At 42.7% G+C, this 25,662-nt stretch overlaps 6 protein-coding genes across 6 annotated transcripts in view; 3 read left to right on the top strand and 3 right to left on the bottom strand.

Annotated features, from left to right (window-relative positions):
• The window catches only part of LOC119209652 (uncharacterized), a 31,884-nt gene extending 27,262 nt beyond the window's left edge, over positions 1 to 4,622 (bottom strand). Inside the window, exons 1-11 of the mRNA XM_037459102.2 lie at positions 4,550 to 4,622; positions 3,593 to 3,643; positions 3,267 to 3,433; positions 3,102 to 3,172; positions 2,695 to 2,860; positions 2,321 to 2,458; positions 1,505 to 1,682; positions 1,278 to 1,420; positions 1,048 to 1,151; positions 446 to 611; positions 90 to 272 (exon numbers count right to left, since the gene is read on the bottom strand). Of these exons, the coding sequence (XP_037314999.2) occupies positions 90 to 272; positions 446 to 611; positions 1,048 to 1,151; positions 1,278 to 1,420; positions 1,505 to 1,682; positions 2,321 to 2,458; positions 2,695 to 2,860; positions 3,102 to 3,172; positions 3,267 to 3,433; positions 3,593 to 3,643; positions 4,550 to 4,592 (1,410 nt within the window). The 5' untranslated portion in view covers positions 4,593 to 4,622. The remainder of the gene's footprint in view (positions 1 to 89; positions 273 to 445; positions 612 to 1,047; positions 1,152 to 1,277; positions 1,421 to 1,504; positions 1,683 to 2,320; positions 2,459 to 2,694; positions 2,861 to 3,101; positions 3,173 to 3,266; positions 3,434 to 3,592; positions 3,644 to 4,549) is intronic.
• A 441-nt stretch (positions 4,623 to 5,063) lies between these two features.
• On the top strand, positions 5,064 to 11,714 carry zgc:153115 (uncharacterized protein LOC768186 homolog). The gene is made up of 2 exons (XM_037458857.2): positions 5,064 to 5,881; positions 7,616 to 11,714. The coding sequence occupies exons 1-2, from the start codon at positions 5,377 to 5,379 to the stop codon at positions 7,858 to 7,860; spliced, it is 750 nt and encodes a 249-aa protein (XP_037314754.1). The 5' UTR covers positions 5,064 to 5,376; the 3' UTR covers positions 7,861 to 11,714.
• Positions 11,715 to 14,115: 2,401 nt separating this feature from the next.
• Positions 14,116 to 16,667, top strand: tsen15 (TSEN15 tRNA splicing endonuclease subunit). Its single transcript, XM_037458652.2, has 4 exons — positions 14,116 to 14,334; positions 14,427 to 14,508; positions 14,837 to 14,972; positions 15,128 to 16,667. The coding sequence occupies exons 1-4, from the start codon at positions 14,275 to 14,277 to the stop codon at positions 15,300 to 15,302; spliced, it is 453 nt and encodes a 150-aa protein (XP_037314549.1). The 5' UTR covers positions 14,116 to 14,274; the 3' UTR covers positions 15,303 to 16,667.
• Positions 16,668 to 16,835: 168 nt separating this feature from the next.
• zgc:55943 (uncharacterized protein LOC406337 homolog) lies at positions 16,836 to 21,179 on the bottom strand. Its single transcript, XM_037458654.2, has 7 exons — positions 21,060 to 21,179; positions 20,788 to 20,959; positions 19,608 to 19,749; positions 18,449 to 18,528; positions 18,162 to 18,232; positions 18,012 to 18,075; positions 16,836 to 17,336 (listed from the first exon to the last, which is right to left on the bottom strand). The coding sequence occupies exons 3-7, from the start codon at positions 19,696 to 19,698 to the stop codon at positions 17,316 to 17,318; spliced, it is 327 nt and encodes a 108-aa protein (XP_037314551.1). The 5' UTR covers positions 19,699 to 19,749; positions 20,788 to 20,959; positions 21,060 to 21,179; the 3' UTR covers positions 16,836 to 17,315.
• Positions 21,180 to 21,193: 14 nt separating this feature from the next.
• On the top strand, positions 21,194 to 22,763 carry sec22ba (SEC22 homolog B, vesicle trafficking protein a). The gene is made up of 5 exons (XM_037458650.2): positions 21,194 to 21,364; positions 21,458 to 21,567; positions 21,681 to 21,841; positions 21,942 to 22,088; positions 22,180 to 22,763. Exons 1-5 carry the CDS (start codon positions 21,290 to 21,292, stop codon positions 22,332 to 22,334), a joined length of 648 nt encoding a protein of 215 aa, XP_037314547.1. The 5' UTR covers positions 21,194 to 21,289; the 3' UTR covers positions 22,335 to 22,763.
• On the bottom strand, positions 22,681 to 24,995 carry imp3 (IMP U3 small nucleolar ribonucleoprotein 3). Its single transcript, XM_037458651.2, has 7 exons — positions 24,767 to 24,995; positions 24,332 to 24,439; positions 24,124 to 24,198; positions 23,938 to 24,017; positions 23,742 to 23,793; positions 23,504 to 23,576; positions 22,681 to 23,366 (listed from the first exon to the last, which is right to left on the bottom strand). Exons 1-7 carry the CDS (start codon positions 24,901 to 24,903, stop codon positions 23,340 to 23,342), a joined length of 552 nt encoding a protein of 183 aa, XP_037314548.1. The 5' UTR covers positions 24,904 to 24,995; the 3' UTR covers positions 22,681 to 23,339.
• Positions 24,996 to 25,662: the final 667 nt, after the last annotated feature.

A 25,662-nucleotide genomic window follows, 5' to 3' on the forward strand; every position in this document is an offset into this window, starting at 1 on the left:
TTGACAAAATGTGTGCATGTCAGGCATTGGCTATGTAAAATCATTCAAATCCCCAGTTTTTAATGTGTCTTTTTTCTTGGGAAAAGTACCTTGACTCGAGTAATTTGATGTCCCTTGCAGCCTTCCTTCAGGGTTTCCTCCAGTGTCTCTATGAAGGACTTTACTTGAGGAAGTTTACTACAAGAGCCTTGAGACCTTTGGCACAGTTGATAAACCAGAGATGATCCAGCTAACAGTGCCTTTGCCCACACTTGGGGGTCATCCAGTAGGGCCTAACACAGACAGCAGAACATCAGCATGCGCTCAGCCTCCAGGATGAGGATTTATACTCATCTAAATAGATGGATGGAGAAGCTTCATACACATTTATTTGACTTATGTATCAGGGGTGAATACAGAGAGTAGTAGAATTAGGTCATCAGCAATGTCACATAGATGTTCCTACGTTAAGGGAGTGGATGATCTTTGGTGATGGATGAGGCAGGAGGGCTATGGTGGTGAGAAGAGCCCAAGTCTGCTCCTCCTCAAGCTCTTTGCTCCTCATCAGCTCTGTCAGTAGTACGATGCAGTTTTCAGATCCACAGGCCGGTAAAGCCTCCAACAAAGGTTGCCTGTCCAAACAGTTGATCAGCATCAATATGAACCTCTGCGTTAACCTGTGTCGTAATGCCAGGCTAAACGACTGGTAGCTGGTTTCCAATCTCCATCTCGTTTTGTTGGGCGAGTGAGTCATGCAATGCAGCAGAGTACACAACATGAGGTGCTGCCACACCTCACTGAAAGGAGGTCTTTGTTAGTTTTGTTAGCAGTTACACCTGTGTTTAATAAGTCAGAACGGTCTCCAAGATGATGGTGTATTTAGGATTTTCTGTGATGCTGAAGACTAAGAAGGGGACACCCTACTCCAAGTCATCTGTTTCATTAGTACAAGATTTTTATAAACTGTAAAAAAGTGTATTACCCAACTTAAAATATCATGTAGACACATTGATTAAAAGCTGTATGAGTAATAAGATGATAGATTTTAATACACTTGGGGATACCTACCAGTCATTGCGACACTTGAAAGACGATTCTTGCCAAAGTGTCTTGAGTTGAGAAAGAGTCAGATCTCTCAGCTGGAAAGCCAGTTCAAGAAACTTTTGTGATACCTTGGAGAAAAACACATATAAGAACTTACGTCATATGCTTCATATACACAAGGAATTTACCCTCCAGTATTTCAAAACGATTCCATTTGAACCAGAACAAATCGCCTCCAGCAGAACTGAACCCACCAGTTGTGGGTCTGAGGTGAGGCTACATAACAGCCTGACAGTTACACTGGCTTGCTGAGGTGTCCATGCTCTGGCTTTTCCTGGCCTTGCAGGCCCCTCATCCTCAAACTGCAGGTCAGCCAGCACACCGAGGTTTAAGGACTCTGCATGAGCATCGAGAAGAACAAGCATCAGGGTCCATGTCTTTAAAACTAAACGGTTGCCGAGGTCTGGGTACTTCTCCTTACCTGCTCCCAAAGGAGCCCCCGGTTGGGCTCTGAGCAGGAGCAAGGTAGACACCGTTTTGGTTTTTACCACCCCCGCTGCCCTGGACCACGTTGCCATGGATACAGCTTCAGTACAGTTGACCTCTTCCATCACTGTAGATCCATGCCTCTGAACACAGTGCAGCTCCATTTGCACTGACTGGCAAAAACAACAACAAATATCCATCAAAAAAGCCCAAATCAAAACTAACTGTCTGTCTTTAAAAAGTAGGTGGGTAATATATTGGCTAATAAGAACATCCTCTTCTGTGGTGGATAAAAAAAGACAACCAACGTCATTGCTCACTTTCAACTTCCCTTCATTTAAACCGAGATTTTAGAAGAACTGAGATCAACTATGCTGTGTTTAATTCAATTTTTATTTACTTAGACAATGGTCTAACTGCTGTTTCTAAGCTCCACACAGCTGGTAATAAAATTAAACTGGAGAAATATTGAATGATTAGAATATTCATTTAATTTCACACATATACCTGGTCTACAACATTGTAATCATTACATTACATGTCATTTAACTGACGCTTTTATCCAAAGTGACTTTGCATTATAACCCATGCATTGCATTTTGTCTGGGGAGCAACTGAGGGTTGGGTGTCTTGCATAGGGACACTTCGACATGGCACATGGAGCATCCGTGCATTTCCAGCGCATCACGGTACTCCCCCATCGCCCCGTAATCAGCTTTTAAATTATTAAATTTTTTACTTTATACAATGTAAACTCTGTGTCCACAGTAGTTGCCACATTGCCACATGCCACAGGAGAGAGTAAACTCACTGTATCTTCAGTTAAAGACACTGAATGGGGCCAGAAATTTGCCAGCCTGGACTCTTGGCACTGTTTCACATCCCTGGTCTTCAGCAGTACAGGTCCTCTCCTTTCGTACCTGCTGGTGCACGTTCCATAAACATCGGTCTGGGAAAGAAGGGTTAAACACAACTCAGATAATCACCATGTGAACGCACTTCATTAAGGCAAGACGGTGTTAATGGCGGTTGTTGCTAGTAGTAGAGGTAGAGGTAGTATTTGTCAGATTAGAACACGTAGTTGTTAAATCTGGAAATCTCAAAAACAGTTGGGAGGCGGCGTGTGTGTACATCTTGCATACTGGGCAGATATTTGATATGTTATCTGCCCTCATTAATCCTCACCTCCTTTTCCATTTCCTGTTTGGAGGCCATGCGGGAGGTCTGGAGCATGCTCAGTAGGGCCCTTTTAATGTTTAGGGCCCACACCTGCTCTCCCTCCTGGAGACAGAGGGCCGTGACCTTTCCCTCCTGGAGGGAGAACTTGAGGCGCGTCCTCTCCAGTGACTCTCTGGGAAACAAAAACACCAGATGAGTCCCCCGAGACCCGAGAACACAGACAAGTGGAGCATCTGAACAGAGTATCACATTCAGAGGAAAAACATTTGCAGCATTCCAAAATGATCCGGACGTGCACTTTGATTGCTGCAGGCCGGGAAGAGACGAAGCCACATGCATGTGTGTGGAACAACATGCATTCGTTTATTATACTTTATAAAAACACAGCAAATTATGTGAGACCAAAAGAATACCTTAAGCTCTTTAAACGTTGCACAGAGTGTTCCTTCTGAGGAGAAAGACGCTTTATCTGAGGGTTCCTAATCTGTAGGACAAGCGTGTGCATAGATCAGTTTTTTTTAAGCAGCTTAACTTATTTTTCATTTATTTATTCCTAAAATATCTTCATTAAAGCTAACCTGCATCATTAGGTGACACTTTGAAACCACGTCAATATCAACCACGCAGTCCAAAGCCAGTCCAGTCCTGCCGGCATTGGAGCCGTGAAGGGTTGTGGTAATTGTCGTGCTATATCTGTAAGTATACCTCACCCCTCGCTGATAGGACAAGTCGAGGGTAGGAAACCCTAAGGACATGAAACAATAACAATGAGATTTGAAAAAAGGAATGTCTCATAAAGGCAGATCTATTAATGCAAATAATTGAATTGAATAATGTTGTCATTATTTTGTAATTTTCTGAAAGCTTGCATCGTACGCATCATAAGCACAAACTGGAGTCTTACCAACACAACTTGAATTACAGAGATTTGGTTCGGTCTGAGTGCCATCAACTTCTGTATAAAACAATTAAGATAAAAAATCTCAGACATAATGAATAAAAAAAAAATTTAAAAAACTTTTCTCAAACAATGCCTGTTATACTTCCATACTGGTCAACTCTAAATATAATGGAAAACTGAAAGGCAAACCAAAAAAATCCATAAAACTCACCATTTAGCAGCAGAAAAATGAGTGTAACATTTAGACAAATGAGAAGTAACGAAGACACAGCCATAGCAACCATAAGTCAAGACAGGTCTGGCGGCTTCTAAGGCTCCACATGTAAGCAAGATGAAAACCAAGCACTGTGCACAGCCCGTGAAAGACCACACTTGTACGTGGGCTCCCACAGTGACCCATAGGGCTCACAGCAGCCAATCAGGAAATACCTTCCAAGCGGGCGCTGCTGCAACTCCCTGAGCCAATCACTTGTCACAGTACTGGGCTATCTAAATAAATAAAAGTTTTCTGTTCCCCCTGCATCGAGGTCGAGCCACAAAGGCATAGGTTTATTTATTGCAGGAAAAATAGTCAAGTAGCATAATAACGTTATCAGCAGGGAATATATATGCATATATGCAGAACAATAGAATACCACACCAAAACAAATCCTAAGATAATAGTTGCCTACTTGTTTTTCTTTTGTACATCTTTAACAGTAGAGTAGTTTGGCTTGGAGGTTATTTGCAGGGACACACTGATGAACGCCTACACTCAATAAACCACAGGATCAACTTCTCTGAAGACAAAATAAACTAGTTAAGAACGGTTGGCTACAAGCACGTCTGTGTCCTGAGATTTAAAACAACTGTAAAACGTAGATATTTAGAGACAATTCCGGCTCATACTTATTTTGCCATCCATTTAAAAGAAGCAGCCATGCGTGGCTCAGCCACGTAGTTGGACTAAAGCTGAATTACCCATCACGCCCCCGCTTCGGACCCCATCTCCTTCCCCCATCATTACCCAAGCTGCCTGCCACCTACTTTCTAGGATGCAGCCGCCGCCGCGGTCCACGCCCGAGCTGCGACGTCAGTCAGTACGTACTGCTGTTGACGCTGCGTTCATAAACCTAAATAAAACTGGAATTCCGAGCGTTCACGTAAAATCCCCGACTCGAGGTCATGCCAATAATGGATATTTTATTTTTGATGTAATTCCCATAAGTATGCCAAATCGAATTGACTATGCGTAAACAAATATATACGTATTTAGTAACAGTATGTACAATTACGTAAATAGAAAACAACTAGTTTCATTTAGTTATTTTCGATTTGAAAATGACTTTAAATCGGACTAATTTTAGGGAACGAATAAATTGTCCCCGTTAGTAGTTAAGTTATAGAAATGTGAAACCACACACTACTTCACTTCCGTTTTGTCTGACGGGCGTGAACGCATCACTAGTCCGGACCAGGGGGCGTAGGTTTGACCGGCTTCTCCGAAGCTCAGACACAATGAACCGTCAGACGGCGAGCGACACGCTTGTTGGCCCGGAGGCATTGGCACGGTGCTAGCGCAATATTATTATCTTTTTCTTTTCAAATATATATACATACTTTGTTTTCTTTTACAGCATTTTTCGCTGTATGGCTGTAACGAGGCTGAAGGGGAAACGGTTGGTTCGTCGAGTTTGATGAGAACGAGGTCAGGCTTACTGTAGACTACCGTTAGCCCCTCCTGGCGGATTATTTCTTTCCGTTTTTTTTTAAAAGATAAAGCCACCCACCAAACAAGGCAGATAACAATGTCGTTGACTGCTTCGTCTGATTATTTCGCCGCCGAGTGTCTAGTGTCGATATCCAGCGGCCCGGTCCTGCACAGACCCACCCCGGTCGCCCCCGCCAGTCAGTCGGCCCCGGTGGGCCTGCTCCCTGGGGAGCCCGAGGTGTCGTGCGAGGACAGGGAAGTGCGGGAGGCGCTGAGGCTGGAGGGGGGCAACATCATGGCGGTGGCCGGTATCCTCACCGACCTACACGGCAAGTTCCGCCCCATGTCGGCCTACTCGGAGAGCAGCAACTCCTCGTGTGGCGGGGAGAGCGGTTACACCACGTTGTCCGACCCCACCACCCCGACCATGACCCCCTCTGCCACCCCTGTCCCCGGGCATCAGCAGCAGCTACGGGGGGGTGGAGGAGGAGGCGTGGGGGCCCCGCGGTCCCCAGTGAAGCGACATCAGTGCACTTTTGATGGATGCGACAGAGTTTACGGCAAATCGTCCCACCTGAAGGCACACATCCGGACACACACAGGTACGGAGACACAACAACAGTTATGTTGCGTCATCAGTTCACACGTTGTGTAGCTGCTTGGCTAACTTCTAGATATAATACACCGTGTACCCAACTCCTGCTATGTAGGGGACACGCTGTTAAAACGCTACAATCAGGGGAGGGAAAAACGGGAAGTGTTGTTCTCTTTTGTGCCTTTTTTGGGGGGGGTGGACTAACTAATTGTGTGGTGTTGGAAAAATGTTTCCCCCACTTGTTACAATATCGTGGCCAAACAAAGAGGGAAAGACAGAAAAAAAACCTCCCCTCAGAGACACTGACAAAGAAGTAAACTAACAAAAGAACTGGGCTGGACATTAAAATTGGTGACGACGGTCTTCCTCCCGCCCGCATTTGCATATGAAATGAACGTAAGACGAAACCTTAACGTCGAGAGCAGAGAGTTTATTGTCGGGCAAAGTTGGCCCCGTTGGCGGCCTCAGTGGCAGCAAGTGCTTGATGTTTTCGCTGGTGGTAGTTTTTTTTTTTCTTCTCCCTTTGGCCGATCAAACCCCCTTTCATGCGGTGTGCTATCGCGTCGAAGTTGATCTCATAGTCGGCGATGTGTGACGTTATTGATTAAAAAAAACGTTGGATGTGCTGAGGGCGCGTCCGATATCGCATGCGTCACTCCGCCTATAAGCGAATGAACACGTTTTCACGCGTTTTTTTGGGGGGGTACGTTTTGCTGAGGAAACCGCACTGAACGTGGGGCTGCACATCGCCTCGGCTTCCAACGGCGTGTCGCCCCCACGTACTGCCTAACTAGATGTTGCTGCAAGTAGATCCAGCCGACATGTTGGATAACCGAGCTCTACAAAACCGCGTAGAAAACGTCCATGTGAAGTTTCGCTTAAACAAATCGGCGTGTTCGGGGTCAGTGAGCAGGCGCAAACGGATTAAGGGCAGGAAACGGCGCAAAGAAACGGGGGTGGGAACGCCCACAAAGAAGTCTGCAACAACAACGTGGCCGGGCTTTGTGATCTTGAAAATGGCACCGAGCATCCCTGGTCGCTCATCCTGGTTTCCCCCATGTCGCCTGCAGGAGATTAAGGCTAGCAGTAGCTTAGCGGGACTAATCTGGAGAATCTAAAAGCCAGATATGTTGTCTCACTTATTTAACAATGTACAGAGTATACGCCATATTTTTTTAAACTAGCGCATGCAGGGGAATACCCAAACTGCTATGTAATGTGCTCCTTTAAAAACCTATATTTTCTCAATATAAGTAGTATTTCTTATCAACATTTCATCTGGGAGTACATTTGTTCAGTTAGAAATGTAGTAATTTAATATTTTCATCCACACATTTGTTATAAAGAGTATTAGCCCATCGGAGGAACCACATGAAGTTACTGTGAAAACATCTATAAATACAACATCATTCATATTTTATGATCGTGTATCAAATAAAATGATTGACTAAAAATCATTGTGAATTCCAAAGATTTCCTGTGTTCAGTGCTAGTAAATAGGGGGACCAGCATGTGCTTAAGGAAACTGCCACGTGCACTGCATGTTTCACTATGATGAATCACAGTCTTTAGAGTTTAGCAGATTATTGATACCGGGAAATATTGTATACAGTTCAGCAATGTGCTGCATTATTGAACTGGGAAGTGCTTTGAGTCATAAAAATCCAAATGATGCTTGTATATGTACAGTTACAGATATATAAATGGAGGTAAATGATTGTCCCCTCTCTTCACACTGCAGGTGAGAGGCCTTTCCCGTGCACCTGGCCTGACTGTGAAAAGAAGTTTGCCCGCTCCGATGAGCTCGCCCGCCACACCCGCACCCACACAGGGGAAAAACGCTTTCTGTGCCCACTATGCGATAAGCGCTTCATGCGCAGCGACCACCTGATCAAGCATGCCCGTCGCCATCCTGACTTCAAGCCCTCCATGTTGGGCCGCAACAAAGGCGCGTCCTCCTCTCCCAGCCCAGTCATGCACCACTAGAATGGTTTGGGTTGGGGGTTTCCTAGCAGGAGCACCGGAGGTCACCGTGGTTTCAAGTTACCCAGCTACAATCAGATCCACTGACTAGGAATTAGCATTGCTGTGTTGTACTCAAAAACTTCTCCCTACACAAACACACACGTACATACCACGAACACAGAGCTGGATGTGAGGTTGAAGCAGCTTCATCCCTCCATCAACAGTCATGTGACCACTATCTACCTGCTCAACATAACTAGGGTTGGGTATCTAGAATACTCCAAATCCATAAGAGGTGGGGGTTTGTCAAGAAATGTGCCTACCGATTCCACTCAGCGTTTCCCGAAAAATAAGCTAGGACCTATATACTTCAATTAAATGGTGAGTTACACGTGTATCAAAGTACGTGTATAATGTTTACAATACGACGGGCCTAGGTTCACTTATGAAAGATAGTAATGAGGCACTGAAATTTAACCTCTGCATGAAAATACAAGCAAATGTAAAAACCTCTTTAAAAACATTAACTACAGAATGGGAACATTTTAGATTTCCTTCATGACAATTAAATGAAACACATTTTATAGTTCACACAACCAGATCTGAGAATGTGTTTTCATCACATTGATGCAAAACACTGCAGTCATGGTCATTGACTAATACAACAAAATTATTGGGCTTTTATGGCTTAGAAAGCAAAATAAAATGTAAAACCATTCTACTTGCCATAACAAAGATGGTTTAAAAATATTTTTTTGTTTTTTAACCAAGAAGAATTGGCTAAATACTTTTGTCATTTATCACTTGTTGATGGCAGCCTAAACCTAATGAAATTTTGTTTTTTAGTATGAATATACTTCGGTTTCTTCTATTACTCAGGATTCGATTGGAAAAGGAATCATTAAGCAGATTTTATTCGACATACCCAACCCGAACAATAACCACATTATCTCAGAAACACAACTTGCAGGGATTCCTCACATTTTTGCTACAAATCTCCACCTTCATAAGCCCAAATACCTGTTTTCTTGTGGTTGATTTGTAGATTGTTTTTTACTCTTCACTACTGCTTATTCACCATGAGTAACACAAAGTTGTGATGTTAGGTAGCAAGGCGGTGAGTAAAAGCCTTTTTAGTTTGTTTTTTTATTTATATTTTTAGCTTTGCTCATTCCATTTAAAGTTTTAGACCATACCTATAACTTTGTTTTTTTATTGCATTGGTAACCATTATTGAGTCAAACTTGTAATCTTTTCTTTTCATCCGTACTAATGATCAAATAATGATTTTGCTAGAAAGTGGATCAGCTGTATAGTAGCTGTTTGCACGCCATCCTTAAGTCTGGATCATTTATCACTCATGAAATGCTGGCACATAATACACACCGGTATTATGTTTAATACTGATGCAAATGTATGTAAGCTTTAAGCTTTTAATGTAGATAAATGGTAATGCTACTAGCAGCAGAATTAATGTGTGATGAATTGTAGTCCTTATATTAGGGGTAATGGTATACTCTTGATAGGATGGCATTGCCTCTGAGTGTCGGTGTGTATGTATTTCTATTAACATTTTTGTTAGTGTCACAACTGGGGAAAGTGTACCCTATGATGTCAAAATATTTTGGGATGGTTGGAAGATGACATAAGTTAAGCTTGACTTTGGGCCTGCTGCCTTTCAAAGTAAAAAGTCTTCATCCTAATCATCGAGGGTCTGAAGCCAGACGGCAGAACGCATTACAGGATCTTGTGTGCCAGGTTTTTTTTTTTTTGGATGGTTTGACACACTGAGAAAAAAACACAAGTCTGACATATGGCGTTGGACAAAAAAAACAAAAATGCTCAAAAAGTGCTACTCTGCTTCCATTTGTTGAGCTGAGCATTTGACTTATCAAAGCAGCGAAAGCACAGATTCAATTACTATGAATAATAAGTTAATATTCCATGCAGGTGTTTCATGGAACCAGCGGGCACCTGTCAAAAAGACACAGCCAATGTTATTGGTTAAGCCTGCGTTTGACACGTCAAAATATTGCTAATAATGCTGAATAAAAACATGAGTGAAGGACCAGTTCAGTCCATTTTAAACAAGCCGACACCTAAATATTCCCATATGCCAAGACGTTAATAATCAGCCATGTATTTCAGGAAAAGAAACATTCATCAGCATCATCAGTTATTTAGATGTGAAACTATTCGATGGCATACAGTATCCAGATCAGATTGTGATTTTTTTCTGGTTTCCACACTGTTTGTCCACAGCATGGACGTATTCCTTTGATCTCAGTGAACAACACTTAAAGCCTTAAACTATGTCATAACTACTACGCACCATGTTTACAGTTGGATCCTTGTATAGGTATACATGCCCTCACAGGGCTCCTCACAGATACTCATTATGCAATATGGCACTTTTTTCATACAGGTGTATTTGGCTGAATAGTGTGATGGCTTGCACTGTTGCTATGGTTCTACGAGCAAGCACTGTGGACCTAATGTGTTTGTAAAACCGCCTTTTTGTCCAAGTGCTTAAGAAAGCGTGATACAATAAGTTGGTGGGTTTTTTTGGTTGTTTTTTTGGTTTTTCCTAGTGTGGCGTAGTCATTCAGACCAACTCTTCTAATGGAATGTGTATATTTTAGATTTTTCTATATAGATCATTCAAATTTGTCTCCTCCGCTTTCAGACGTCTTCCTCATTTATGTGTCAAAACTGTCTTCACCTTTTCCCTGTTGGATCTCATGTTCATGGGAGTTGTTCTCTTTGGGGGGGGGTTCGTACACATTTCTTTCTCAGAAGTCTGATCTGTTGCTGCTGGCAGCAACCACAAATCTATGGACTGTTTGACTAAGGAACACACAATATACTTGTCTTTCAGATCTTCAAATGCAAATATTGCCCCCCATCTCTTTTAAAAGATGAGGGTCTCCACACGGACTGTCCTGTTCTCAAAGCTATAACATCACAATAACATACCTCACTGATTCTTTTTTTTTCTGTCGGTGTCTGTATGAAATCCATCCAAACGGTCACTCAGAAGTCCTGAATAGCCATCGCAGCTTGGGTTTCATAAATGAGTTGGTCATGCTGTGTGCCCTAACTCCTACCTTGTCTTTATATGCAACATCACTACTACCTGTATAGCAGCAGAATTGCATTTCTCTTGCCTCGATGGACTTCTGTTGTTAATAGTCAGTAGCAAATGAATCTCTGGGATAAATCAGTCCCCCGTCATTAAAACCCAGCAGCAGTCTTAGTTCAGCAGGAATGCCTCGGGCGGAGGTGTTCAAATGTCACGAATAAACATCTGTAAGCTGTCACTTCATGGCAGAGCTCAGTCCAAAACTTGTGTTCATATCACTGAATGTGGCTTGATGACAGACGAGCGTTGTCCACTTTGGATTTGATTTTTGCTGCCTTGCTGAGAACAAAGATGATTTTTCGGAAATTTTCGCTTGTCACCACACTAATTCAGATATGCACATTGTACAAGGATGGATGTTTTTTTAAATTGATGCCTAATTTTTACATAGATGTAATTTTTAAAACTCCTCTTGTCAAAGCTTTAGTTGAGGTAGAGGAGGAACTGTGGAACTAAATAACTGCTGCAAAAATCATTTTGATATTTATATTCTCAGGTGTCTTAAATTTTGAGCATTGGGGTTTCAATATTTCCTGTGCAACACCTAAGTACAAGCATGTTTTACTTCCTTTGTTGTGCTGATTAATTTATTCCAAAAAATTGTGTGGTTTTAAATATTCTTTTCATTACTCATTTTGTGATATGGAACAGTGCTAAAATATAAAATGGTTCCATTGTTTGCTTGACATGAAAATACCTGTGCTTTTTTTAAGAATTAAAACATTTAAGTTGATTTTTGTGTTGATCTGTTATTTGTGTTGCACTATAAGCACATCAAGGCCGCTCAAAGGTGTTGTGGCTTAATCTCATTTTATCCGAAGTATTTCCTGAACAAACACTTATATTAATATACGGGCAAAATGTCATGTGCAAAAGTTCAAATGAGAAACCGTAAGTAGAAACCAAATGCACTTGAGAAATTAGTGTAATAATGGCCTTGTACATTTTAAATTGAGTTTGATGTGAAATAGTTATTAAATGGAGTCTAGTAACCCTGAAGACATTTTACTTTAGGAAAAACGCTGTCATTGGCCACTCCATCCCACATCCTCCTCCAGCACAAGAACTTTCAGCAGTGCCTTGTGCGCCACCTAGAGGGAGACACGTGACTGCAATCAACAGCAAAGGGCCCAAACCTCTTCACACTTCCCCTCTTCATCAAACCGCCAGAACGGCTTCACTGCACTCCGCTGAGCCTCAAAAACAGATGTTGTAGTTGCTAAGAAAACAGTCCAACTCCCCCTGAATATGGGTCTCTGTACAGGGGCAGCGTGGAAATACCCTCGGCCTGCAGCTGGGAGGAGTTCCTCATAATCAGGTGACAGGTAAAGTCTTCATTACTAACAGAATCCTAAGTGCTCTCCTTAAAGGAAATTGAATATTTTGTTTTCTGTGTTTTTGTAATTCAGGAAACTTGTACATCCCAATATACAATAGCAGGTGTTTTATTATACACATTCAGCATTATTTGAGGAATAAAAAATGTAATTATTGCACCACTGCAATGCTAAAGAGGCAATGTTGATGTCTAATCACTCTGCCACATTAATCCGTCTAAAGATGTTAACTGAGGTTAAAACATGGTACTAGATGCTTTATTGGTGACGAGTTGTACTTGTACTGTTTCCAAGATGTTAACTAGATCTTCAAACTATCTCGTCATTGTTACACGTTGATATTCATTCAGCATGCTCCTAAGGGTTTTGTAACTTCATGATTGTTGCACAAAAGGATAATTAACATAGGTGTAAGCACAGTATGTTCTGTATACAAGCACACCCAAACACCTTTTAATGGAAGTATATTCCCATATTCCATTAATTAGGAAACCTGTTAGAAAATGAAAAAAAAGATCTTTTTTATTGTATAGATTATTTTCTATTGTTTTGTCTAAGTTAACATATTGACTTTTTACCAAATATTCTTAAATTCTAACTTTATTTTCAATTACATTTCTTGACTTTACATTTTTTGACCTGATATGCATTTTTAATTTGCACAATTCAAGCAATACAAAATAAACAATATAGAAACAGTCAATATTACTGTGCAGGAAGAAGCAAAAAGCCAACTGGGCTTATTTGAAGCTTCCACCTACAGTTGTGGTCAAAAGTTTACATACACTTGTAAAGAACATAATGTCAGGGCTTTGGGAAGCAATTCTAATTCTAATACCACTTTTGATGTGTGTTTGGGGTCATTGTCCTGTTGAATACACAACTGCGCCCAAAACCCAACCGTCAGCCTGATGATTTGAAGGTTATCTTGAAGAATTTGAAGGTAATCCTCCTCCTTCATTATCCCATTTACTCTCTACCAGCACCAGTTCCATTGGCAGCAAAACAGCATCATATTTGATGGTGGGCATTGTGGCCAAACAGCTTGATTTTTGTTTCGTCTGACCAAAGAACTTCCTCCAGAAGGTCTTATCTTTGTCCATGTGATCAGCAGCAGTAGCGTTGGTATCCAATGAGCCCTATTTAAATGGCCTCAGAGAAGTCACCAGCTGTAGTCACTCATAATCACTCACAAGAAGTTAAGAGGCCATGCTATGAAGCTCATTTCATTGACACAACTTTCTAAGTCACCAAAATTGCTAATTCATGTTGCTGTATGTATATTTTTTACCCAGGAGATTTGATCACTTTTTCTGTTAACCCATAATAAAGTCTTAAAGAACCAAACTTCATGAATCTTTTTTGTGAACAGAACTATCTGTTCGAATCACACTATCACAGAAAAATCAGACTTGTAGAAATAACGGGAAACTGAAGAGCGACATGACATTATGTTCTTGTGTATGTAAACTTTTGACCACAACTGTATATGCTATGAATATTTTACATACAAACATAAAATGAAATATGCATGTGATCGACAACAAAAGAAAAGGAAAAAAGGAAAGTAAAGTAGTGTATGTGTGCATGTAAAAGTAAGCATGGTTTGAGATTGTTCTGGTGTGTTGGGTAATTCATAAGCAATAGAAATGTAAAGTGAAACAAATAAAACAAAGAAATTAACACACAATCTAACTTTTATTTACCTAATATTTTTAGTGTACACGCCCACATATTATTATTTATTTAAGAAAGGAGATCATTTGACTCAATATTCCATATACGAAAACAAACCGTGCTTATGTGCAACGAGTAAGATTTTCCACACGGACGGTTTAGAGTGTAGCACCCCGGCCAACGCGAAAACACGCCTCACATGCTCGTGGCAGCGGCGGCGTGTCCAGTTACCAGCACGTGTTCAACGAGCACTTTGAGTCATCCCATTTAGAAAATAAAATGTCAGAAGCGTCAAACCGAGCCGACTTGTCTCCCAACTGGATCCTTCAGCACCCAGCAGTGAGTCAGTGGCCCCGCGGCGGGCGGTGCTGTCACCTGACCTGACCTGTTTTACAAACGATGCGAGCTTGTGTGTGTTTTCTTGTTTTTAGTATCAACAAATGAAGAGCCTGGAGACCGAGGACAGTGCTCAAGTGCACGCGGCTTTCCTCGTGTACATGGATCTCACCGAGGGTCAGTTCGTGTCTTCAGTCATACATTTAAAATGACTCATTTTCACAATAGTAAGGGTCATTTTCACGTGAGTCCAATCCCACACCACTGTGGTCAAAATGCTGCTTCAGCACATAGCAGATAATCATGAAGAAGAAAAGGAAACCCAATTTAATCATAATGTCCTTTTATTGATTGGATTCGTCTGAAGTAAATTATCTCGGGGGGATAGAAGTGATCGAATCAGCCCATGGATCCTTTAGCGTGTAGTAGATTGTGAACATCTCCTCCATCAAAACATCCGAGCTTCACTGAAACAGAACTGCGGCGTTTCTTTTGTCCTCCGCAGTGCGTCGGTGGAGAGAGGTGTCGTGTGTCAAGAGCCCCGAGCTGCAGGTGATCCTGCTGGAAGGGAGGGAGAAAGAAGGAGCCCCCGTCCAGGCTGTCCTCCCGCTGCCTGCTCACCGGTCCCTGAGCCACAAAAGGTAACGGGAGACCCTGGAGACAAGCTCCAGGGGCCCGCTGGCCCCGCCTCCTTTTGGTCCACACACACCTTTTTTAAAAAATATTTCTACGACCACAAAATAATGTCGCCAAGGGCGGCGGACTTGACGTCTTCCTCTCCTCTCTGCCTGCGCAGCATTCGCCACGTGCTGGACGGGGGCCCCCCCGTGCTGCTGTGTGCCGTGGCTTCTGACTCCACGCTGGTCTACCAGAGGATGACCGACGGGTTGGTGACACCGGACCCTCCCGCCGGCCCCTTCCAGGATCTGGGACGTCGGCAGCACCGCAAGAGACGGCAGCAGCAGCACTGAACGCCACCGTGGTAGTTTTGGTGAAACGTAGAAGAGGCCAATGGGGGGGGCGCTGGTGGTCGGTCAGTTAGTCCGTCTGTGCCTCCGTCCGCGTTCGCTGCACCTATGAAGAGCTGCAGGTGTGCGGAGAACATGGCACCAGGTGCAAATGGACCAAACCACAGGGCACGTACCGGGGCCCTCGGCAAGAACGCGCTATCTGTGTTTAACCAGCAAACTTCAGCTAGAAAAAGATAAAACGTTTGACACGTTGTCAAAGGTCCGACTGTGTGTCGACCGCCGTGTTTGGGATCGGTGGAGGAGGTTCTTCCTCCACGTTGTCAGAGATTACCTGACACCTCAAAGTATGTGCTTACCTGCCTTTTTTTAAATATTAAAGTCTGACTGAATGAGTTGGATCTCAAGAGATCCAAAAAACATGTTGGGTAAAATACTACCAGACTCTGAGAGAATGATATTTTTGAGGCAAGTACGAATCTTTTGAAAGGAACATTGACAGATATGAAAAACGTAAATGGTGGTTTCTATAGTTACGGCATTTCAGATAAATCCAGTCGCAAGTGGCAACAAGATAGAAGTCATTTGTTTAAGGCAATATTTTAAATGTATTGTTGTTGCTAACTAATAGCCACAACCAATTGGATTTATAATGTATTTGCTTGTTTAACGTTTTAGTTCTTAGTACACTGCTAATAGTGACACATTGTGTAATGGACACTGAACATTATGACTATATTCCAACTAAGTCTGCCTTATTGCATTCCTTGAACACATTGTTATTCTTCTAAAACATAATCATAATGTATATGAGCAGCTGTGTTATCCCTTCTGACCATGAACAGGGACCTTTTTTTATTTTGGGGCTCTGGCTCTCTACCTGTTGGTTTGTGTACAGTTTGTTTTGCATAGAGCTGTCCAATAATAATCATATCACAGGCCCCAGTGATTTTACAGTGTGACAAGTTAAGTTATATTAGCATATTTAATCCTATTAGTTATTCCTATTGCATTGATTTGAGTCTCACAGCACCTGGTTGAGCTTCAATGAGTAGCAGATCACATTAATAATGAGTTCTTTTCAGCAGTAACGCCATTTTGTCAGTTGTGTGAATAAGTTACTGAAAACATTTTATTTTTCTAGAAAAACCCCAAAATTCATAAAAGAAACCGAACACGACAACATTACACTGGTGAGCGAAAAATACACGGCCCGACTTATGTGACGAAGCAGAGTCCGCCCCGCGGGTTCAACGCGGGCTGATGCAGAAGCGTGGACCTGCTGCTCGAGTGCACGAGTGTGAGTGAGCGTTAATGACAGCGTCCCGATGAAAGGATCGACTGGAAAACACGAGACACACATTACAACACTTCAACCCTGAGCCTTATTCAACATAAATACTCTACATCATAGCAGGGACGGACACTGCGCTGTAGAAAAGAGGTTCATACTGTGTCTTGGAATGCAGGAAGTGGCCCACCTGTTGACTTTTCAGGGGGGGGGGCGGTGTTCGGGAATGAAAATGTTTAAAATGATAAATCTTCACTTTGACGGACTAAGAGCGCCGGTTGCTTCCGTTGCTGGAAATGTTCACGTGCAACAGTCTGAATGTTTGTAGGAAGTCTTGGCAACAGCCGTGTTTATCTGGACCTTCTGGGACTGATCCAAGGAGGGACATAACCCTGTGTCTCACAATCCAGAACTCTGTCATCCTGCAACTTCAGTAAGGAAGAAATAAAAAAAGAAATTTAAAAAAAAGAAGTCCTTCAATAACTTTAAAATCTTTAACCATCTCTGAGTTTTGTGGTCCTTTCCCTTCGTGGTTGATATAATGTGGGGGGACTAATGCGATCAGGACGTCAAAAAAGGTGCTTGATTCAAGTCAGTACTCCCATCTTTCTCAGGCGTGCACATACAAAGCGGCCGTCCTACACGGTACGATCCGTCCATAACATGACAGTCCTCTCGTGTCGGGGGCCGATGGATACTCAGCCACATGGCTTTGGCGCATCGTCCTACTCAGAGTAGTCCTGGCCCTGTAGACAAAAGAGATGTGAGCCTTCGTTACGTTGGTCTCTTTTGATGCTGCGCAGTTCACTTTCTTGAGGCACGCACCTCACAAACCATTAGACTATCTCTGGGAACAGATTGGCGACTAAGGATCAGCGATGCACCCATCTTTGTTACCACTATCAGCTGGTTGGGGACCAGTTAGGAGTGAAAAGTCAGTGGGGGAAAAAAGGACAATCAACAGGGTTCCCTGACAAGAGGGTGTGCAGCCATATCTGGGCACCCCAGAGAAATATCAGGCTGTGTGCTGCAGCAAAACACTGGATGAGCTAAAGGGTTGCACACGTACACACACACACACACACACCTGTGATTGCATTATCGACCTGGTGGAGACAATAGTTGAAGCCTTATATTCTGACACACATCATCTATTGCTTAACTTTTATACCATGAAACAATACAACCCATTAATACGCCCAGTTTCTCTAAAGCCATCCACTACTTGATGAGATCCCAATGGCTCTGTGGAAAGTACAGGACGTGACAGATTGAGGCTTTTTTTTTTTCAGTATCGCATCTGCTGTGACCACTTGCTACAGATTTAATGCAGTAACAGGATTAATCTCCATTATGTCATTTAGCAGGAGATTAAAAAGTACTAAAATAAAAATCCTAAATGACTAGTTTCATTTTCTTACTTTTTCAATTTTTTCATCCAACATCCTGAAGAATTCTTGCTGGCTCTCTGAGGAGTGGATGCTCCTGCAAAGGGAAACAGCCAGGAGTATATCATCATATCAATACATTTAGATAATGTGGTAACGTCATCATCAGTCTGTGACACTTACAGAATCTTTCCATTTCCGTTTGACCCCGTTTCATCCATGTGTTGACCTTTTCCAAGGAGAGCACTTTTCTCCTGCAGACATAATAAACCAGCTGACCCTAAAGTTGTCTCTTCTAACATTCAGGAAAACATAATTCCACATTGGTTATGAAAAATGTTAACATGACCACAAAAAGACTTCAAACTAACTTTAAACTATTTTTACAGATATACAGATTCCACCAAATGATAAATATCCTGATATCGACATGATAAAGGACATAAGAAGAATACAATAGAATCACGCACTGTGCTCTCCTGGCCGTCCATGCCCCCCTCTTCTCCACTGATGTACTTGACTTTCTCCACTTCTTTCATCTTGTACTCATCTGTGACAGAGAGGAGCACATCTCTTATTAAAACACAAGAGCAGAGGACGACCCACACAGCACAAGCCTCGGGGTCGAATACTTCTCACAGTTGAGTACTTGGCAAAGTAATGATGTGCTCGAGTTCTCACGCTCCAGACTAGAACCTCTCTTAACAATGGTTGGCAAACTGCGAACACATGAGCCGTCAGCCCCATTCTCCATCTTCTCCTACACACACAGGCCCTCTCCTCGATCTCAGTCCCACGCATTTAGAACCATGGAAATGACCACACAGTAACAACGCATAGTAATGGAGCTCATTCACTTTGCAATTCTTTGTCAAATTGAATTTGTATTTACCCTTTTTTTACTATCACCGTAATTATTGATATTATGACGGTATGAGTTGCAGTTTTCTGTGCACGAGTTAACATGAGAAGTTGAAACAAAACAGAGTTCTAATGCATGTTGATAACGGCTAGATAGCTTACAGACCGAAAGATTGTGTTTCATCAAAACTAATAAAAAATATATACTGTGTGTAAATACTAATAGGGAGCTGGAATAATTAGATTTGCTTAATAAACTAAAAATCAACAACATTAAAACCCCAATTACCCAATGAAGCTTGTACAATTTGAGAATTAGTAGCTTTTATATTACATTATTGTCAACAGAGTATCTTGAATCAACAAGAAGTGATGCAGTCACATAAATTGATAATGCATTTAATTAAATTTTCTTCCCTGGACATGATTCAGTTATGAAGTGATATATCGCTCCCAACAGTTCATGCCTTGAATAAAGCACTAGTCAATGGTTCTTTCATTATCTTCAGAAGTATTATTCAATACTGATAAAGAATACTAAACAATACTGATAAAGAAAGGTGAATCATCCACACAGTGGATTCTTAATATGTCAAATCTAGCTCAACCATAAGGGGAACGTCCATTGAATTGACGTTGATGAATGGTGAGAAAATATCTCCTATTCATCCGAAGTCAATCTAAACCCAAATTTTAAGCAAGATTATAAAATAGGTGGAATACCAGCTGATAATAGAGGCGCATTGATGTGATGAGAAGTGAACTGACCAGAGAGCAGCTCCCCGTTGCTGTGGGCTTTATTCTGCCCCTCCTCGTCGTTGGGCACCGCAGACACCTGCTTGGTGGAGGTGCAGCCCATCTCCTCCCCCTCAGCTGCTGTGCTTCTCACCCCTGGACATCACAGGCACACCTTTGGCGCAGGTATGGGGGAGACACAGTGTGGTCGGATATGTTTAGATCAGCAGCTCACAAACGCGTTTCTTTGAGCAAGAGTCTTCGAGCAAGAGAGCTCCCCCCCCACATTGATTAAGGTCTGCTCCCCGGGGAAATCATCCCAGGAGCAGTTGTGTATATATATAAGTGACATCCAGTTGACCGTGTGGTCTCTGCAATAGCCATTGCCTCGGAGAGGAAAGGAGGTAAACACGTTTTCCTTTCGCAGGATTTCCCTGAAGTCCAGCTAAGGGAATCACGTTTCCCCCCTCCACAATCAATTAGTGATGAAGAGCCCCACCCGAAGATTAAAACACGCGGGTATCCCGAACCTATCCCGGGAAAGACCAGAAAAACAGCCGGTCCAGCCGGGTGGGAGTGATGCTCAGCCGGTCTGGGCTGAGCCAGCTGCACCGCAACAATAAGGCCTTTCAAGCTGTAAGGCTAACACTGTGCCAAGCGAGGCTCTGGCGGGGGGGGGTTCAGAGGATTAAAGTGGGGTCGTGCACAAATGGTCCCATCTCCACCGGTGATATTTTGCTCGCGGGCAACAACAACAACAACAACAACAAACAAACAAAAAAAGAGCAGTGATTAAAATCCATATGGTGCGATTGTTAAACGCACCGCAGCCGCAGAATCAGCGAGCACGTCGCTGCCTTCACACCGATGTGTACGTTTGTATCAATGCAAGCTGCAGACCAGCAATTTACTGGGATCGTGCGATTCTAGTCGAGCCATGCATGAAACGAGGGGTGAGAGGGAAACGCATTCCCTGTAAGGCAGCAAATGTGCACCCCCCAATCGTCTCGTTTCTCAACATCGGAGAGCCGGAGAGCGAGCGAGGACAGCGATCGGGGTTTCTTAAACAAATAATAACAAAAGAAGGTGCGAAAAGAGCAGCCATTCTGCGGCCAGCAGGAAACGGCGAGGCGGTGTGGCTAAACGGGGAACCAAGTAAACGATCGATAGCTAAATACAAAAAAAAGGTACAACAATGAGGCGAAACAATTACCCCTCCCGTTTGTCCATGGCTCCTCTGGGTTTAGTTCAGAGAGGCTTCACTTCTGAAGCAATAGCCAGACCGCATCTGCCCCTCTCGGCTCGATGCAGGCAGCAGCAGCAGCAGTCGCGATGCGGTCGGTACGTCTGCCAGCTGTCTGGTCGCAGCTTATGACACCGAGACTCTGTGTGAAAAGTGGTTGGATCGTAGCAACCGATTAAAATAAACTAAGAAGTGAGTCAAATGGGGTTTTTTTAGTCATTCTTCCATACGAAACATCCTACCTCTTAAAAGCGATGGAAATTCGACTACGAAGTTGAATTTCACCGGTTGCGACTCGGACCTAATTGACCGGCGCACCCGGAACTTCGTCCAGCTCATTCCTCCGCATCATCAAAGTTGACGGCACAAAAAAAAAACCACGAAGTTTCCCGCCCCCCCCCCCCCGAGTTTCACTCCGTCTACGAAGAAGAAAACCGATCCTCGGCGACGGCGATTATTGACCCCTGTCGATATGACGTCACTGACGATGATCGCCCGGGTAACGGACGGACTTCCGCTCGCGGCGTCCGTACAGGAGGACGAGAAGGTGCGAATGACAGCTAACGCGTTTAATGTCGATTGCTTTTGCTAACGCGGTTCCTCTGACCCCATCCACGCCGTGTCTGCTTCTCTGTGTCAGTCCGGCAGAGACCTCCAGCATTACCAGAGCCAAGCCAAGCAGCTATGCCGTAAACTGAACGCTCAAAGTCCGGACCGCTGCACGCTGGAGGCCGGGGACATGAGCTTCCAGTATGTCACGCCATAAATAAAAACAACACTCATGTTCCTTAAAGTGCAGCTTTAAACGGAAAACTCAACCTGTCCTCAGCGATATATTGTATATAAATGCATTTTCCCCCCAGCTACCTAATAGCACAGGATGTGTGTTACCTGTTCCTCTGCGAGGCTTCATTTGCCAAGAAGCTGGCCTTTGCGTACCTCGATGACCTCCGCGGGGAATTCAATGACCGCTACGGGAGGAGAGTGGCCGCGGTGACACGGCCCTACTCGTTCATCGAGTTTGGTAAGAAGGAACGTGGTGATCGGGAACATGTTGTCTTCGACATTATGCAAATAGCGTAAAACCCACAACAAACCCTTGTGTCTTGTGTGCATTGTTCCAGATACATACATCCAGAAGACAAAGAAATCCTTCGTTGACAGCAGGGCCAGGAGGAACTTCGGCAGCATCAACACAGAGCTGCAGGATGTGCAGAGGATCATGGTGGCAAACATCGAGGAGGTTCTGCAAAGAGGAGAATCGCTCTCTGGTAATTGAAGAAAAAAAAACTATACAGGACTTGGGACCCTTACTTTTCTCACATCCAGTGTATTTTATTGTGACATTTTTCTTTCCCTCAGCTCTTGACACAAAAGCCAGCAATCTGACCAGCCTGTCCAAGAAGTACCGCAGCGATGCCAAATATCTCAATACCCGCTCCACGTATGCCAAAGTGGCTGCGGTGTCAGTGTTCTTCATCACACTCATCATCTACGTGCGCTTCTGGTGGCTCTAATGGACCGTCAAGCACTTTGAGGGTCCTTCACTGTGAAAGGCCACTTAGACAGATCCGGCTACATGTTGTTGTACCAAGGTGCCTTAAAGGGACCGCATAGTTCTCTATTGGAAGGTTGAAATAATTTCTATGCTTTATCCAGCATCCGTATAGAGTATAAGCTGAGCCATGGGGTGTGGAATAGGACATTACTCTGTGTAGGAGCAAATTCTTTGTGGCAAGTTTGTTTACTGCATTATTTAAAGCAGGGTGTTCATTAATCAAACTGGAATTAAGGGCTTGTGTCAGTTTCGGCATTGAGAAGAAACCATGTATGAATATGCACATGTTTTGTGGGAAGTTGTAATACTGTGATAAAAGAATGTTTATTGAACAAAGTTTACATTATAAGTCTTTCAAAGAATTAAATATTTACCAACTTGTATTTTATATGTTCTAGCTGTATTTATGACTCAAGCTATGTTAATATTTGAACATAGTCTTCGTCATAGTGTATTTATCTTCGTCATAGTGTATTTATCTATCTACACACACACTTATAAACCAGCATTTGCACATTTGCACGATCAAATACATACAAACATCCTGGGAAGCCAGCTCATTTTTACACAAAGAACCCAAATATGAAACGCAAACAACGTGTGGGAGATCACCAGCAACCCTAACAGCTGCTCCGTGCTCACTGGGATCACTGGTAGCGCTCCAATACACACTCAGAATCTAGGGAGCGAATATTGTCAGTCAAATTAATCCACATAGTTTGGATGGTCAATAGTTCAGGCTTAAGTTGTACATTTCTTTAGTTCTTGCCAAAATAAAACTGAAAAGTTGACACTTTTTTTCTTCTCACACTGTCATTGTGCAGACCGTCTCTGGGCTTTTTTCCCTTAGTATCTGCGTATGTGCGCACACTTGGTCCATCCTCTTGAAGTCATTCGCACCACAGTTCAAAAGGAGCAAAAATTGTGTCCCTCCGGGGTGATGAATGGATGATAGACGACGGGATTATGCCACTAGATCAAAGTCATCCCTCTGTAAAAGACAAACAGTGATCAGAAGAAAGAAAGATGGCTTATGACACACACAGCTTTCATAAGAGATTGTACATTCAATTGGTCATTTGAATTGAAACAAAGTAGTTGAAGCCCACGTGAGAGGAGAAAACATACCTCATCATTATAATTCATGACATGCTGCTTGATCTTGGAGGAGTCCACCCAAGTGACAAAGTCTTCCATATTCCTGGAAAAGGGGCAGAGTTGTGTTGCTATTTGACCACTTGAGATGCCTTTCACAAGTATCTATACTACCATTTATGCAAAGTGGACAGTTTGTGAGAAACAAACTTAGCTGCACAAAGTGTTTCATAACAAAAAAATGAGAAGACCAAACAAACTGATCTCTGACCTTGTGACGAGGAATGCTGGGTCTGTGACGATGTCTATGCCAACACGCACATCTGAGACCGAGTCAAGGTCAATACTGCAAAGCTGTTTCTACCCTTGCACGCAGACAGGACTAACCAATCATTTAAAAAGGAAATTCAAGACAAAGTTTACTCCCAAAACATAAACTCTTGCAATAAGGAAGTAATGAAGGATACGTCCTTGTTCGATGAAGGTGATGGCGCTCTTCAGGTTCTGAGCCATTCGCAGGTTCAGCATGATGCTCGGTAGCCTCCTCCTGCAGGAACCACAAAGGTGAGATGAAATACAGAAAAACCCAGAGTAGTGATGCATGTTCCCATTAAGAGGACTCAATGATAAAAAAGGTTTGCGTTGTGATTTACCTGCAGAATGAAGAAGCTGTGACTTTATCTGTGAGTGAAAGGTTCTGTCTTGTGGGCAACAGACCGATGCTGTACCTTGTGTGCAAAAACAAAAAGATTAACATTTTGATATGCGCTTTGCATAAGATGCATCACTGTATGCCAAAGGCAGGAGAGCCTGTTTAGTGAAACAAGGCTTCACTGCTGCAGCACACAATATCACACTCACAGTTTCTCCAGTAGTTGATGTGTGCTTTGACCTCTGAAACCATCCTTCTCATCCAGGTCTCTGATTTTCTTGGCGAGATCCCTGATGTTACGACTGAGCTTGTTGTACCTGAGACACGGGAGGAATACACACTGGTACTGTACACAGGTAGAAATATGAACTATGTTTGTATAATTCTCTGGTAAGCTGCTTCCCTCAAAACAAATACAATGTCTTCACAAAAGCGCTCTGATATTGGGATATCTCACGTGGTGCAGCTATCTAACGTTACGTAAAATAAGAACAAAATGTGTGTTTTGAGTTGCAAAACCAGCTTTTTCGTCCACATTTTGTTATCTGTAACGCAGAGTAAGATCGTTAGGCGTGTTCTTATTATCATGGTGGTCAGTCTGTACAGAGCAGCAGCACCATTCTCGCACACACGTCGCTTCTTACTTGGTGTAGTCCTCCCTCTTTTCGATGTGGTACTTCCGCAACACTTTGACTTCGTGGAGGTTGTTGTCCACCTCCCAATTGACGAAGTCAACCTTCTTCAACAGCTTCTGCTCGTGATACTTTAGTTTACGAACCATCTTAAATAGTATTTTTACAAGACGCTCGTTCCCATGAAACAGACTGAGGAGGAAACACGTGGGCTTCTTCTTCTTCTTTGGTTCCGTTTTGACGTCTTACGTCGAGTGAACCTCAGCTGCAGCGCCTCCTGTGGTCACTCAACCAAAACACAGACAATAATAATAATAATAATAAATTGGTTTTATATAGCGCTTTTCAGAGACTCAAAGTCGCTTTACAGGATAGGGTATTAAAAAAAACTAAAAAAAACAAACAGGATTCAGGGACAGATGAAAAGGGAGGAGGTCGTGGGGCTAAGGATAAGCACATATCTCTTATTTGTATCAAACCTGCACTTCTCTTTTTTTAAATAAAACTATACGATCCCACATTCACGGCTCTTATATATTTTAATGAACTGAAATATTATAACATTACTAAATATAAATATAATTATTTTTCATTCTTGTGCCACCAAAAAATGATCTGAGTAATTTCTATTTAGGTTCCATTTTTTTATACATACTCCATCACTTTTGTTGATTTTTTTCTACGGTGCAAACCATAATCAATTGAAAGCATCAATGGCAAACTGTCTATATTGATTCGTGGATGCGTAATTTATCCAGGCTGATCTGCAGCTGAATCAAACATGATATTATTCACATATATTATTCAAAATTGGTACTCATTGTGCCTAACGAAGGCCATGCAACCACACAGAAACCCATTTAGTATTGTTTTAATTATCTGGAATGTGTTTTTTATTTGTAATTGGA

This window comes from Pungitius pungitius, chromosome 15, assembly GCF_949316345.1.
Source record: "Pungitius pungitius chromosome 15, fPunPun2.1, whole genome shotgun sequence".
Taxonomy (NCBI): domain Eukaryota; kingdom Metazoa; phylum Chordata; class Actinopteri; order Perciformes; family Gasterosteidae; genus Pungitius; species Pungitius pungitius.

What these genes read in the sequence shown, in the direction of transcription:
- zgc:55943 (XM_037458654.2), bottom strand. Translation starts at nt 19,698, where the DNA reads ATGGGCTGCACCTCCACCAAGCAGGTGTCTGCGGTGCCCAACGACGAG. An exon ending in TGGACGGCCAGGAGAGCACA is followed by an intron (nt 18,233 to 18,448) that starts GTGCGTGATTCT and finishes TTATGTCTGCAG; the next exon opens with GAGAAAAGTGCTCTCCTTGG. An exon ending in AACGGAAATGGAAAGATTCT is followed by an intron (nt 18,076 to 18,161) that starts GTAAGTGTCACA and finishes TTCCCTTTGCAG; the next exon opens with GAGCATCCACTCCTCAGAGA.
- sec22ba (XM_037458650.2), top strand. Translation starts at nt 21,290, where the DNA reads ATGACGTCACTGACGATGATCGCCCGGGTAACGGACGGACTTCCGCTC. An exon ending in CTACTCGTTCATCGAGTTTG is followed by an intron (nt 21,842 to 21,941) that starts GTAAGAAGGAAC and finishes GCATTGTTCCAG; the next exon opens with ATACATACATCCAGAAGACA. An exon ending in AAGAGGAGAATCGCTCTCTG is followed by an intron (nt 22,089 to 22,179) that starts GTAATTGAAGAA and finishes TCTTTCCCTCAG; the next exon opens with CTCTTGACACAAAAGCCAGC.
- zgc:153115 (XM_037458857.2), top strand. Translation starts at nt 5,377, where the DNA reads ATGTCGTTGACTGCTTCGTCTGATTATTTCGCCGCCGAGTGTCTAGTG. An exon ending in ACACATCCGGACACACACAG is followed by an intron (nt 5,882 to 7,615) that starts GTACGGAGACAC and finishes TTCACACTGCAG; the next exon opens with GTGAGAGGCCTTTCCCGTGC.
- tsen15 (XM_037458652.2), top strand. Translation starts at nt 14,275, where the DNA reads ATGTCAGAAGCGTCAAACCGAGCCGACTTGTCTCCCAACTGGATCCTT. An exon ending in GTACATGGATCTCACCGAGG is followed by an intron (nt 14,509 to 14,836) that starts GTCAGTTCGTGT and finishes TGTCCTCCGCAG; the next exon opens with TGCGTCGGTGGAGAGAGGTG. An exon ending in CGGTCCCTGAGCCACAAAAG is followed by an intron (nt 14,973 to 15,127) that starts GTAACGGGAGAC and finishes CTGCCTGCGCAG; the next exon opens with CATTCGCCACGTGCTGGACG.
- imp3 (XM_037458651.2), bottom strand. Translation starts at nt 24,903, where the DNA reads ATGGTTCGTAAACTAAAGTATCACGAGCAGAAGCTGTTGAAGAAGGTT. An exon ending in AAGAGGGAGGACTACACCAA is followed by an intron (nt 24,440 to 24,766) that starts GTAAGAAGCGAC and finishes CCCGTGTCTCAG; the next exon opens with GTACAACAAGCTCAGTCGTA. An exon ending in ACAGCTTCTTCATTCTGCAG is followed by an intron (nt 24,018 to 24,123) that starts GTAAATCACAAC and finishes TGGTTCCTGCAG; the next exon opens with GAGGAGGCTACCGAGCATCA.